This window comes from Neolamprologus multifasciatus, chromosome 3 (assembly GCF_963576455.1).
Source record: "Neolamprologus multifasciatus chromosome 3, fNeoMul1.2, whole genome shotgun sequence".
NCBI lineage: Eukaryota > Metazoa > Chordata > Actinopteri > Cichliformes > Cichlidae > Neolamprologus > Neolamprologus multifasciatus.
Genome location: NC_140441.1, coordinates 38,552,772 through 38,568,322, shown reverse-complemented (window position 1 = coordinate 38,568,322; position 15,551 = coordinate 38,552,772). Strand labels below are relative to the sequence as shown.

The 15,551-nt window shown below is 36.2% G+C and overlaps 1 protein-coding gene across 1 annotated transcript; it reads right to left on the bottom strand.

Moving 5' to 3' along the window:
• Positions 1 to 1,001: 1,001 nt before the first annotated feature.
• On the bottom strand, positions 1,002 to 14,566 carry LOC146523076 (uncharacterized). Its single transcript, XM_085154190.1, has 5 exons — positions 14,505 to 14,566; positions 13,189 to 13,334; positions 12,872 to 13,082; positions 3,048 to 3,379; positions 1,002 to 2,962 (listed from the first exon to the last, which is right to left on the bottom strand). Exons 1-5 carry the CDS (start codon positions 14,564 to 14,566, stop codon positions 2,685 to 2,687), a joined length of 1,029 nt encoding a protein of 342 aa, XP_085010316.1. The 3' UTR covers positions 1,002 to 2,684.
• Positions 14,567 to 15,551: the final 985 nt, after the last annotated feature.

The window sequence follows — 15,551 nt, the reverse complement described above, 5'->3', positions numbered from 1 at the left end:
TATTGCTATAGATAAATAAATGCTATTCTGGATCTGTGCATGTTCAATAGACATCTGTTTAAGATTTGTTGTTCCTATGGCAATGACCATTGAAAACATCACTTTAATGTAGTATAACTTTTGAACAGACGTATTGGCTACAGATCCACAATCCCCAAGTTTGTGGGTTGGAAACCTAAGAAACAAACTAGACTGGTCCCTGAATACAGAAGAACTACTTTATAATATCTTTATGGAACAAAAACAACAACAAACACATCAGTACTGGAATTCTCCTCTGTTTCTCTGATTTAAAACACAGAGACACAGAAAATCATTCGGCCCTGCAGCCATCAGGCTTTTTAGTTCTCACACAAATAGCGGATGAGCTGTATCAGACTTTCCTTTGATAAATAAAGTTCTTTTTCTTCTCCTTAATGTTATTATTATTGTTATGTTTATTCGTCTTTGGGATATTACTCTCCTCTTCCACCACATCTGAAAGGTGTTCTATTGGACTGAGATCTGGCGACTATGAAGACCATTTATATACAGTTAATTCATCTTCATATTGAAGAAACCAGTGCGAGATGATTTGAGCTCTTGTAAGAAACCATCACAACATGGGCACACTGTGATCGTAAAGTGGTGGACACCAGCAACAACACTCAGATAGGCTGTGATTTTTTAAAATATTCTCAGTTGGTACTAATGGGGGCATAGAAATGCTCCCCTGCACCATTACACTGGATGGTAAGATCTTTTCAGATCTACCAGGTTCTTCAAAAGTTTTTTCTCTGGCAACCTCAAATAAAAAGATGATGACAATTTCATAAATAATTATTAAGAACTTTCACAGTTAAAGCACTTGACCATAAATTTAAAAGTTCAATGTTGCTCTTAGTTTTTTAACTTTAACTTTACATTTCACGTAATTATGTTTGAGTGAACACATAACTGCAGTCGTGACACCTATAAGTAAAAATAATGAGACTTTTATAACTGTTTGCAAGCATGTGAGACAGAGGAAGCAGCTCTCCAAATGCAAATACGTTCTTCAGAGCAGGAAGCAGTGTGGGCTTTTGTCTTTCAATGGGCATTTTCATGCGTCAGGTTTGTACCTTTGATCACATATGCTGGTGTATGACATTATAACCGAAGATAAATCACTGAAATACAACAATTGCACTCTCCGTCTGAAAACAGCAAGGTTTGCTGTTTGCTAAAATTTATTGTGAAACATTTACAAATTGTAGTTTGTGGATCAAAATCACTCACAATCTCAACTTGATCTCAAGTTAACTGTACCATTAAAATTACTGCATAACAGCCAATTTAAAAGAATAAAAAAATAAATAAAAAAAAACACCTGAAAGGCATGTTTTAAAGTTATCTACTGTCCAGCCCAACATGCCTTGCATTGCAAAAGCAATTATTTAAGTATATGATCAAATATTTAATGTATTTATTATTTTTAGCACATAAAATACAATCAGATAAAAGTGAGACACATATTAGTACATAAAACGTCATACTTCTCACTTGTGTCCACAAAAACAAACACAAATGAAAGTATCTTACTAGACAAGTAGCAATATTGCAGTAATTTTGCAGATGTTTGTCAGAATTATGGTGGTTGTCTTGAAAATGTTTCTACATATATGACTTTTATTTTGTTTTTTGTTGTTTTAACTTCTTAAACATGCACATCATACACCTGCTGCTAAAAGCTTAAAAATACAGCATGCAAAATTCTTCATTGAGTATTCAGATGAATTATGATGTGATATTAACTCTTTAGCTTTGATGTTTCTATTTTTCATCAGTAGCTGAATCATTTTCTCTTGTGTCACAGTGACATTTATAGTTGGGCAACCATTAGTTAGCTGTAGCTCCGAGTTTCCTAAAGTGAAGAAGTCCCACAAAAAGCAGCAGCAGAATCACCATCATCAGAGTGAAGACATTTCGTAAGATGAGGTAAATATGACAGCTGGGCTCTGAGGAGTGGTCTGTTACAGTCTCTGTGTGATGGGATGCAGAGATGATAGAAATTACTTTGTGAGACACAGTGAACTTTCAATGTGTTAAATGCATTTTGTATAACAGTTTGGAAACAACATTCAATACACTGTTGCTGAATTGACTGACTGATTGAATATGACTGTCTCTGCTCTGGTTAAATATCCCAAAAGGTTGATTGTGTTCATCTGGACGTAGCGTTTTAAATGGGAGAAATGTTTTGTCACTCATCCAAGGGACTTCTTTCTTCTTCTGGCTAATTATGTACTATCCTCATTTATAATATATCATATATGATATATATGACATATGATTATTTAAACAAAAGACTAATCTAGTTAAGGTGGCAGAGACAGCTAAAATCCCAGACTTATTGCTTTACAGTAGTCGTCCATTAACCTTATAGTTAAAATCACAGAATCTGAGACCATCTTTAAAATATAGTCCGTGTAAATGTGTACTGTCCGCTTACATTTTTGCACTATAGCAATTGTTAATCAAATGTAATTATGCAGATTTTGTCACATGAATAAAAATGAATGGTTACAAAATACAATTTGACATCAGTGAACCAAGATTTTCACCCCTGTTTAAAGATAAATTGTTGGTAACATGGTTTTTACCATGAGTTTGTCTGTCAGCATCTATAGATCTTGAATTTTTATTGTATTGATGGAATTTTTGTGTCATGTGGACATTAAACATTGGTGTTTGTCACCTGTGACACTGAGCCAGCTCTCCGGTGACTGTCCACCTCCTGAGATGTTGCACGTGTAAAGTCCCTCATCTGACTTTGAAACTCTGTGGATTATCATGTCTTCTGTGGAGCTGCTGTGAACATGAGCTCCATCTTTATAAAAATTAGAGGTGAAGTTGGAGGAAGCAGTTTTGTTTCTGCAGCGAAGAGTCACAGCTTCACCCTCCATCACAGGAACAGCAGGACTCTCCAGGATCACAGATCCAGCTGAATGACAAGAATCTGAGATTTATTTGCTGTGAAATTTATTTAAACTAATTTTGAAAAAAAAAATGTCCCGGTGCAAACTTACCAGTAACAGTAATGTTGATGCTGTTGCTTCTGTTTGCTCCTTTAGTCTCACACCAGCGCTCTCCACTGTCATCTGGATACACACTTTTTATTATGCACAATGATCCTGCTTTTCCCTGGTTGTTGTGACTGCATGAGTTTATTTTCCCTTTGGAATTATGCACAACTTCCCAATAAACAACATCCTCACAGTAAAATATCACTGATTCATATTCAAAGAACTGCAATCTGTTTGGAGCAATACGAAGAGAAACTGCATCTGAGAAAAAGAAAAAAAAGAAAGTTTCAGACTTGTAATAAAAGTATTGTGTGTTAAACAAGGAAAAAACATCACTTGAGCAAAATTACATGTTAACTAAAAATACTTTTTTTCCTACTATTCATACATTCATACGTTGTCTGCTCCGACAAACACAAAACCATGAACCGTGTTCAGATCAATGAGGAAACTTATGACACTCACCAACTTTTTGATCATGTGCACACAGCAGGATCATGAGAGTCATCACTGAAGAGACCAAACAGCCACGGGTTACAAATATTCTGTTGAGTCCTACAGCTGCTGATAAATGTATTTTAACATCTTATAAGTTGTACAACAAATTTGTAAAGACAAATTAATTATTAAATCTTTGGCATTTAATAATTACTATTATTTAATGGTGGCTATAACGATTAATAAATAAGCTGAAGGTTATTTTTCATGTGGAAATAGACACTTACACAGTCTGATGCACGGACTTAATACCAATTTTTAAATTTCAAAATGAATATTTTGCCTAGGATGCTTTATCTGTTCCTAACACTCCCAGTTGAAATAACTGATAAACAATTTCAGGAATGGGATAAAATAATCTCTAGGTTCATATGGCAGGGGAAAAGACCATGGATTATATACCAAACTATCCATTTGGCTAAAGATAAAGGGGGGTTGGGGTTCCAGTGTTTGAAAGATTACTATATTTCAGCTCAACTGAGGATCCTAGCATGTTGGTGCAATGTAGACTACCAGGCAAGATGGAAAGAAATAGAAACAGTTGTCTCAAGAGATTTTCCGATTCAGGCAAGCTTAGGGGACGTGACACTTATTAAAAAACAAATTAATCAAGGAAACCTATGGATTAACTTGCCTTTAAAACTCTGGTTACAATTTCTTAATAAGAATGATTGGAATGAAGAGGCCAGGATCTTGATTTCTTACCCAATATGTTAGACGAAGATATAAAAAATGGGCAGGGCAAGGCTTAATGGCATATTGTATGTTTTATGATAAGGGAACTCTTAGGGACTTCCAATCAGTAAAAAAATCAGTTAAGCAATATGGATTTTTTCAGGTTTCTTCAAATCAGGCATTATCTGCATAACTTTATACCTAAGAGAACAGATCTTTTTTCTCTTCCTGTTTTGAATATATTTGTCAAGGCTTACCATGTAGATCCTGGCCTCAAGGTGATTTCTAGATTGTATAGGGGTTTACAAGAGGTTAAGAAGTTGAACACTATCCACATTAAACAAAAATGGGAAAGGGAAACAAATATAGTAATTTAAAATGATATCTGGTATCAGCAGTGTGCCTTTCAGTGGAGAATTTCTAGTTCTAATATATGGAGATATTTTGGTTGGAAGAGTCTCTGTAGGTTTTTTATTACTCCTGCACAAAGTAAACACTATTCTAATCACTCTGCTGTGAGGCCCTGCTGTGGGAATAAAACACTTCCACTTGTTTTGGTCTTGCCCATTGAGCAACACTTGTTGGGAGTTATATTTGAAGGTAATATTACCTTTGAAAACATATTAGCTCAGTTGTACAGCGGTCCTTTTTCAGACTGAAGCTTTTATCTAAGGTGAAATCATTTTTATCTTTGAACATGCTCTGACCATATTTTTTGCACTATAAGGCACACTTAAAATACTTTAATTTAATCAAAAATGGACATTCCACCTTAAGTATGAATTCTGGTGGTGCTTACTAACTGATTTTATGTGGTACCCAGTGCTCAAAAATCTGTCAAAAAATGTTTTAGTACGACTTTGGTAAGCTACATGGTAGTCGTAATATACTGCAACAATATGGAAATAGAGCAGCTGCGAGAGAATTCAACATTAATGAATCAATTGTCCTGAAGAAGAGGATGCAAGAAAAATGAGTTGAGTAAAGTTTGGCTTATTTGACTATTTTGTTTCGCTTAATGTGCCTTATAATCCGGTGTGCCTTATGGTCCGAAAAATATGGTATTATATCCCAGTTGGACAATTGTAACCCCTTGTCATGGTACTGAGTCTTTGACTCAGTGGTTTTTGGTGTTGGTTATTATTATCTTATGTTTCAGGTTAATTCTTGTTTACATGTTCTTTGCGGTAGGGTTTTGGTTATATTTTGAGCTCCTTCTGTTCTGTGTCTCTGTGCCTGCCCTGGTCCCATGTCTCTGTGTTTCCCCCGAGTCTGTGTCTGTAAGTTCAGTCTGTGCATTTCCTGTTTTACTTTGAAGGTCCGTGTCTCAGGTTAATGTATTCTGTTTTGTTTCCCTCAGTCTCTGTGTCTTTACTGTCTTTTGTATTTAAGGCCCTGTGTTCTCCGTGCTTAGTGTCGTGTCGTGTCGTCACTGTCTCATCCCTGGAGCTGTGTGATTTTCCCTGTTTCCTCGTGTCTCAGTTTATCATTCCCTAGTTTAGTGTGATATTCTGTTTCGCCGTTAGGCCTGCAATAAACCAGTGATTTTTGAGTTTAGTTATCTTTCCGTGAGTCTGCACTTGGTTCTTTTCTTGCCTCCACATAGCAATTCCATGAAACTCTTTATATGTTGGAGTTAGTCAGACCTGCCTTGCAAGACTGCGGTTGGTCCAGAATGCTCGTCTTCTGACACAAACTAAAAGTTGTGAACAAATTTGTTCACATGTAGGGGACATGTAATGTAGGGGACATGTAATGTAGGGGACATGTAATGTAGGGGACATGGCAAACAGGTGGAAGAAGATGATCTGGTCAGACGAGACCAAAGTTGAACTTTTGGGAGGTAAATATTATATTGGAAAATCTGTTAGTGTATATAAGACTTTTTTTCAGTTTTTTATAAAAAGCTCATATGTCAGCAGAGCCATAGAACTGAAAAAATGTAAGATAAGAACTTCAGTAAAACTGCCTGGATGTAAAAAATGTTTTAGGTTTTTTCCTCCCCCAAAAGAAGCAGAATCAGTCAGAGAACTCTGTCAGTAAACAAAACACACCAATTAAGATTTCTAGTTGGAAGTGATAAGATTGATTGGGCAGAACAATCTCTCTTGTCTTTACTTTAGAGGACAATTTAAAGAGGAAAATGAAATCACATATAATTGAAATTTTGCCACATGCCCACAGGCACGGGAGTTTTAGAGTTTAATAAGGCTGCAGCACGTTGCAATACCAAGAGTAACCACTAGATTGCAGCAGTGGAAAGGTTTTTCCTTCATTACACAATAATGTGTGCTCTTCCACAGATTGTCAGTCATCACCAAAAGTGCTAAAGAAACTGCATTAGTATTGTATTCGGTGTTCATATTTATAATACTCAACCAATGCTGGTGTATCAGTACAGCCATAACTGTTTACATAAACTCTGCACATGTTTACCTCATCCCAATTCCAATTGATATACATACCAGAAGAAAAGAGTTAAAAATTAATCAGTGTCATGTCAGCCTCTACCTCACATGAACTGCTGAGCTTTGCTGTTTAAAACATATTTCTTGCATTTGAAGCCTGTATAATATATACTGTTACTTGGCCCTGGGACACATGTATTGAATCTTTTTCTCTTTTCTATTTCAAAGCAGGAGATTAAGTGGTGATCAGCCTGACAGTAAGATAAGGCTTTGTTCTTAATGGCCACTATTGAGACTTCCCTATCTCATCTTTGCAGGCTTAGTATTTAAGCATTTATTCTATACAAGTTCATTTTGAAAACAACTCCTGGAGGTTTTACTTAGTTCAGTGCCAACAGTCACTGATGGCAGAGAAAGTTCAGTCTTTAACTCATCTGGTTCAGGTATGCAATGCAATGCATAATGCAGGAAGAATACTACAAATAAATTAAGTCATAAATAATACAAAATAAATAATTAATGTGATGAAGCTATGGCTTCGCATGCCTCAGCATATGTCTGAATGCATGCCTTACCAGTTTGTACTTCTGGGTGGCTGTGGTTCAGGTGGTAGAGCAGCTCAGCTACTGACTGGAAGGTTGGTGGTTCGATCCTTGGCTTCCCCAGTCTGCATGCCTCGGGCAAGATACTAACCCCAAGTTGCTCTCAGTTCATCAGAGTGTGAATGCTTAGATTGCACTTAAGTATAGAAGGAAGTGTTTGGGTGAATGAGGCATGTTGTATACAGTACAATACAGAATACTCAGAGAGCGTAGAAAACCACTATATAAGAACCAGTCCATTTACCATTTCGGTACAGCCTAAGGTTGGCACATTGTTAAAATCCATATTGCGCTTCATCATCAAGCAGGCTGAAGGTTTTTATCCTTAAACTGATATTTGGCCTATTAATTATTAGCTTACTATAAATATTGAAGCAGAAAAGAGCTGAGCAGCACCTCTCAGCATCTTAATCATATCTTCTTCTCACTTCTCAAGAGACACAGTCTGACCTACAAAATTAGCCTGTTTTCTTTGACTCGACTGAACAGTTTCTGCTGCAGCATGAAACAAGCCTGTGCACTAGACCACACATAAAGGCATGCTCAGTAGCAAACTTTGCAGGTGTATTTCACTGCTTACCACAAATTTGTTCATCTGTTTTGGAAAACAAAGCAATGCGGCACATTTATATTAGTGGTTGACCACAGTGAGAACCTGCTGTTTACAAGAAATGAGCTGCAGCAGCTTTTTTCTTTTGAACAGCATTCATGCACAAGCAAAAAGAGAAGATGCAACAAGTGGTTTAATTTAAAAGTCTACATAACAGACAGAAGCGTTTGTTAGTATGTGAACTTTATTGGTACTTATAGTTCTTTATTGTTTAGTTATATACCCAGCAGACCATGTACAGCTTCTTAAATCGCAATAACAATATGTGATACTTCATCGTCTTCAATTCCACTCAGATGTGATTTTGTCTTCAGTCAGCTCTTTTTTTGAGACCTGTCATATAAAAAAAGAAGTACAGAACAAAACATGTATTTATTTTCTTTAAAGGATAAAAAAAATGCTATTGTTTGTGTCACACACCAGAAATAAACTCCATATAGCAGCTACTTAAAAAAACAGTAATTTTTTGCCATGAACAAAGGTTTTTGTTATTATTATTGCTAGTATTTAATATTTACCATGCACCACATATTACATATTATCTGAATGCAATACATAAAGAATCACTAATCAAAGTGAATCTTACCTTTGAGTTCAGTCTCGCATGGACATAAGATATAGTAAATGGCTCTAGAAGATAACGTCTCATCATCTAGTGGAGAGATGCAGAAGTAGTGAGAGGACAGACGATCACAGTAACATCAAAGATGATGAAAACTATTTTCTATTTTCTGTATTCATTAGATCTAATTTTAATTTTTAATTTAAATTTTCTTGACAATCAGAAGAAAATAATAGCATTCTTACATCCGAACATTATTTTTTGGCAGTTTCATCTTAATGAAATAATTATCTGATGCTCTAAACAGCTTCTTGATTTTTATCCTACATTTCACTGCTAGTCAAGCTTCAGTGTTGCTTTCCTAGCATTGCAGAACTCAGAAATACAAAATTATATTGCACAAAATATATATATTATTTCTCAATACTAAAGTTTTTAAATAGTTTTTGGATATTTTTTCTCTTGAGCCTCTCGGGCTAATTAATTAGTTTTATTAAAATTATTTAGAATGGAACATTCACACTACTGTGTACACATTTTAAAAATGTAGGAAAAACAACACCAGAAAGAAGAAATTGTATTTGTTTAAAATGTAATTTATTCATACATCTGTATATATATATATATATATATATATATATATAAACACACACATATATATATATACATATATGACCATGAAAAATAACAAAATAAAATAACATTTTTTTCAACATTATTGAACACAAAGTTTCATGTCTCTTAGTTTACAAAATATTACCTTTATTTCTGTACCAGCAATCGTTGCCAAAATACATTCCAAGCAACAGCACCAGAGCGCTCAATAAAGCAATGGCAAGGATCCATGGTGCGTCCTCAGAAGGGAAAAGGTCTGCATCTTTGAAACAGTGTTGAATGTGGAAAAATTTTAAAAAAGAAAGGGAAGATAAAATACCTGAAGATTACACAAGCTTTTAAAAAAATTTTACTACTGAAAACTCTGGACTGTATTTGATTGATGAAATAAATAAAATGCTAAATAAAATACAAAAAAAATTAATTGAATTGTTTACTCATCCAAAATGGAAAATGAAGTTTATATAAACAAGAACATAGCTGGTACTCACCAACTCTCTCAGCTTGAACTCCCAGCAGAATCATAATGGTCACCACTGAAGAGATAAAAGAGTTGCTGACTTTTGCAGGTAATAATAAAACATTTTGTTACATATCATAACTTGCCCACTAGGCTATGGGCTACTTCATTTCAAAGTAAAACAAACTAAATCATTCCATTTTAGACAGAATTTATAACTTTAACCTTTTTTAAGGTGGAAAAAAGATATGACAAAGATGACATCTCATGTTTCATAAAAATACAGTCCTTTCTGTTACAAAGGACTGAACAAAAAACAAAACTGACACATTTATCAAGATAAATCAAAATGCTTTATTTATTGTATATTATATTTACCAATTTTATCTATTATATATTAAATGTATCTATTATTTATGTGTATTTATCTTATTTGTTTATATATATATATTTTTTTTTTCTAATGAAAATGAGAAATTACTCACACAGTCTGATGCCGAGAGCTCTGACATCCATGTTTTTTTGCTGCAAACTGAAGACTGGGGTGTTACGGCAGTGAGCACGGGTGTTTTTCTGCTGCTCAAACCTTTTTAATATCCAATATTTTTAAAACTTCATGCAATGCAACAAAGTAGTTTAATGAAAGTAGTTTCCAGTGAGACCGATTTGCTTTTGTGACAAGTCAAGCGTCACTGATAGTCAAGTTCACTATCAGTGGGTGGAACAAGTAACCACTTCAGACTTTTGCTGCATCTGACACAATTAGCAGGCTGGTTCATGTTTCCCACGCTCGCATTGTTACTTTGATGTTCATCACTAGCTTACAATGACTTAACTGATGGTACAGTAATATTGTTGCTGAAAAACAAGAAAATCAAGATAAACTCAAATCTTCTTCAAAGTTCATTGAGTATAAAATATTTACCAAATTTATATTTATTAAGATATTTCAAGACAATTATAAACAAATAATAAAAAAAGAACACAATTTTCTTGCAGGCACAAGAGAAACATTGTTGAAGAATATATGAAAGCCATCAATAGTTACAATATTTAAATAATTTTAGTGATAGTGACCGCTGCTCTACCTAATCACATGAGCCAAGGTGTGAAAGCGGGTGTGGGTCACAATCAGCCAGGGTTTCGGGTGAGCTCATTGTGGAACCTGGCCCCACCCTATCATGTGATTTCCTGAGGTCAGATGGCCCAGGATGTAAGTGGGCGTTAAGGCGTCTGGGAAGGGATCTCAAAACTGGATTATAGTTGGTGTCGTAAACCACTGCCTCTGTTCAAAGATGGTCGGTCACAGTGGACGTAGATGGCTTCTTTCACTCCTCTTTCAAACCATCTGTCCTCTCTGTCCAAAATGTGAACATTGGCATCCTCGAAAGAGTGACCTTTGTCCCTTAGATGCAGATGAACTGCTGAGTCTTGTCCTGTGGAAGTGGCTCTTCTACAAGACTCAGCAGTTCATCTGCATCTTGTCTTGGACAGTTCCTTCAAGCAGGACAAACATGTGTCCTCTGTGGTTAAATTGAGTTTCAATCAATTGCGTCCAATCTCTAAGGCCAAACCCTACATACCACGTAAGGACTTGGAAAAACGTGCCTTTGTTACAGCAAGATTAGATTACTGTAATTCCCTTTATACTGGTTTCCATTCTGCCCTTGTTTACAAACTTCAGCTCGTTCAAAATGCGGCTGCGCGTCTTTTAACTGGAACTGGCAGGTTTGAGTCTATTACTCCAGTTCTTTCCGACCTGCACTGGCTCCCTATTAAATTTCGCATTGATTTTAAAATCTTATTGCTCACTTTTAAAATCATAAATAACATCGCGCCCAGCTATCTTACGGATCTCCTCAGCTTTTACACCCCTGGGAGAGCGCTTAGTTCAGCAGGCCAAATGCTCCTTGTGCGACCTAGATCTCGGCTCAAGACCAGAGTTGACCGCGCATTCGCCGCTGTTGCACCCTACCCCTGGAAAAATCTCATTTAGACGTCTGATTCAATTCAATCTTTTAAATCTCGTTAAAAAACTTATTTATTTAGCCTTGCTTTTCCCACCTCTTAGAGCCCACATTTGTAAGTGTACTGTAACTTACCTTTCTCGCTTTATCAATGTTATAATGTTTTAACCTTCAGACTTTGGGGTTGTACCTACTATGCCTGGTGTATTATTGGTTAGTTATGTCTCCCACCTGTTAGTATATTTTATTTGCAATCCTTTTATTTTATTTTTTATTTGTATTATTTTATCTATTTGTATTTATTATTGCTCTTAATTCATTCTGTGAAGCACTTTGGCATACCTGTGGCTTTTTAAATGTGCTATATAAATTAAGTTATATTGTATCGTATTGTATTGATTGTTTAGTTCTTTGTTACTGAGAGTGGGTTCTCTGTGTGTTACTGTAGGTGTACTGCAGGATGATGCGATAAGAGAGAGATTGCCATGAGTCTGCATAAATCTTTTTTTGAACTCTTTGCTTTTTCTGCTTTAAAGGTTAATGTTTATGTCAGTAAGAATCTATAACTTACACTTACTTTTCATTTTTACATGATCAATTTATCAGTAATTTTTCCTAAGAAGCAGAGTCAGTCAGCAGACTGTGTCAGTAAACAAAACCACATGAGATTTCACCCACTTAAGAAGTGAAACAGTGGAGAGGGCAGAAGGATCTCTCTTATCTTTATTGTAGAGGACAATCTTAACAGGTAAATCAAGGCATAGATAACCTCTAAATTTTGAATAAGTCTGCATATGATGTGACATTTGTTGTTCTGGTCACCTCACGTTGCCATACCATGATTATCCACTAGAATGCAGCAGACTACATAATGATCTGTGATCATCCACATATTATCAGTGATGAACAAAACACCTGAACAAACTGTTTTAATATTACTTAACAATTCTGTGTTCATGCAGTCCCGATCAAATGTTTAAGACCACTTGAAAAATGTGAATATTTTGAATGGTTTGATCTTAACAAGGCACCAAGTTGAGCCTCAACATGCAACAGTAAGAAATGGGAGTGGGACAAACATTTTTTGAGCATGCACTTTATTTAAAACAACTTTTATTGACAACAACACTTAAACTGAAACATGCTGTTTTACAGCTGATCACAAGTTTAGGACCACATGCCTTTAAAAGGCCAAATCTGTGCAAAATATGGATTCATTGTCATTTTCTGTCAGGTAATCACACTGTCATGACTTTCTGATGGCAAAGGCAAAAAAAAAAATTTTTTTTGAAGGTGGTCATGTTGTTGAACAGGGTCTCCCGCAGTGCACCATCGCTGCTGAGGTGGTAAGATAGTCATTTGGAATTTCTTAAATGATCTGAGGGTTTGGGGGGGGAAAAAGTCAAGTGAAAGACTCAAAAAAATTTCACCAGCACGGAGCCGGAGGATCCAATTGGCTGTCCGTCAAGACACTGGATGATCCTCGACACAAATTAAGGCCGTTACTGGTGTCGACTGCAGCCCCATAACCATCAGACAGCATCTGAGACTGAAGGGCTTCAGAAACATAAAACTTCTTCAAAGGCCTTGTATCCTTGAAACGCCACAGAACCGAACGTTTGGAGTACCACACATGGGACACTGAAAGGTGGAAGAAAGTTTTATTCTCTGATGAGAACCTTGATGGTCCTGATGGTTTCCAATGTTACTGGCATGAGATCCACACCCCACCTGAGATGTTTTCTACATGCCACAGTGGAGGGGGCGCCATAATGGTCTGGAGTGATTTTTCCTTCAGTGAAACAGCAGAGCTTCAGGAGGTGCAGGGGGGTCAAAGGGCTGCTGGTTATGTCCAGAGGTTTCAGAGAATCCCTCATGACTGAGGGACTTCGTCTGTGTGGCAAATGGGTTTTTCAACAGGACAATGCTACAGTACACAATGCCCGCAGCACAAGGGACTTTTTCCAGGAGAATTACACCACTTCTTCTGGGACATACTGTATGTCCCTCTGATTTAAATCCACTTACGAACCTTTGGGGATGAATGGTAAGGGAAGTTTACAAAAAGGGCCAACAGTTCCAGACAGTGACCCGTATTCACCATTCACCATGTTTCCAACCAACTCATGGAAACACTTGCATCAAGCATGCTGCAATTAATTTTTGATGTGTTCAATAATAACAGTGGAGCTACTCATTATCAGTTCATGTTTGGAACTTTGATTTCTGTTTTGGGTGGGTTTAAAGGTTTTTGTTTTTTTTAGGTGTGATCCTAAAGTTTAGATCAGCTGTAAAGCAGTTTAAAAGTTGTTTTAAATAAATTGCATGCTCAAAAAACTGTTTTTCTCACTCCCATTTCTTCTTGTTGCACACTGAAGCTCTACTTGGAACCTTGTTAAGATCCAACCATTCAAAATATGATTTTTTTTGCCATTTTTCAAGTGGTCTTAAACTTGTAATTCATCACAAAACATGATGAAGCATTATAACTTTATAAAAAGACTTGCAAAGTGACCAAGTTCTGTTTACGTTCCTGTTTTTTGGTTAAAAACCAAACAAAAAAAGATTAAGTTAAGGCTCTTTTTTAATCATCTTTTTAAGAACCAGCTCAAAACGGTTTACATGCTGAGATTATAGTACAGTAGAACCCCGACTTACAAATACGCCATTTAACGAAAAATTCAAGTTACGAAGGCACTGAACGGCAATATTTCTGCCTGTCTTACGGCAAAATGCCCATGTAACGTAATCCGCTGGCTCTGATTGGCTGAGCCTACAATGCCCACAATGCCTTCCAAATCATGTGACAACCGCTTGGCTTTCGTAATTGTGCTTCGCTGTTCTGTGCCTTTCAGGGAGCTCTGTTTAGTTTTAGCAGTGGCAAGCCTGCGCTGTCAGGACCTGCAAGGAGGAGAGGAGGATGGCAGCAAAAAGGTAGAACCTGGATATAAGAAAGTATTTTTCAAAGAAACCTGTAAGTCACTTAAAGTAAAGTTCACTCATAAAATGTGTCCGTCATAATAACGTTACAGGCTATGCTAGGCCATACATGCCAACCCTCACGATTTTTCTGTGAGAATCCCGAATTTCAGGGCTCCCTCCCGATAATCTCCCGGAGCCACCATTCTCCCGATTTTCCACCCTGACAACAAAATTGAAAAACCATATCCCAGATTGGCCCAGCCAATTCCAGTTTCCAACAATGGCTACTATTACTGCAGCTACTTAGTTTTAATATTACTCTTATTACTCTTTCTGGGTAACATATTTTCAAGCGAGAATGCAGCTGTGTAAACTTCAAATATCTGAGCTGACGAAAACAGCAAACTCCGGGCATTCAGTGTTCTCATAGTGCTAATGTATAAGAGATGTTGGTGTACTATAACTGAAGTAATGTTGTTAAGTCCTTCAAGTCATATTCATTTATTGTCATGACTGTATTTGGAGCCATTTTTATTTTTGTATGATACCTGATTTATATGGAATATGGCTGAAGTAAACTAAAGTCTAAAATACTTAGTCATTTGTTTAGTAGTAATTTAACATTATATAATTCACATGTAAAACTATGAATTGTAATTTTAAATGGTTTAAAAGCACATAGAATAGCATATATACGCAAGTATATTTCTCCTTTTGTTATCAATCTATCTATTAGCAGTGTTCGGTGGTTGAATCATTCGTCCCCACCAATGCCAACACCAAATCTACGCCCTTGCCACAGCATATTCAGTCTGTGCACTATATAACATTTTATGCAGAGCCATGCTCAGTACCAAACTTTGCAGTTATAGTTCACTGCTTACCACAAATTTGCTTCATCCGTTTTGGAAAAAAAAAAGCGACATTTACTTTAGTGGTTGACCACAGTGAGTACCTACTGTTTAGAAGAAATGAGTTGCAGCAGCTCTTTTCTTTTGAACACTATTCATGCACAAGCAAAATACGAAAAGCAACAAGTGCTTTAAATGAAACATCTAAATAACAGACAGAAGTGTTTGTTTGCATGTGAACTTTATGAGTACTTACGATCAGCCACATCTGACAGCTAGCTATTTTTGAATATACATTAGACATGACATTTTACACACTGACATTCACACCAAACCC

Bases quoted from the DNA above. Each gene is read 5' to 3' on its own strand.
- LOC146523076 (XM_085154190.1), bottom strand. From the start codon at position 14,566: ATGGTGGCTCCGGGAGATTATCGGGAGGGAGCCCTGAAATTCGGGATT. The intron at 13,335-14,504 runs GTGAGGGTTGGC...TTTGCCACACAG, and splicing joins GGGATTCTCACAGAAAAATC to ACGAAGTCCCTCAGTCATGA. The intron at 3,380-12,871 runs GTGAAATTTTTT...ATTTTGCTCAAG, and splicing joins GATCCTCCGGCTCCGTGCTG to TGATGTTTTTTCCTTGTTTA.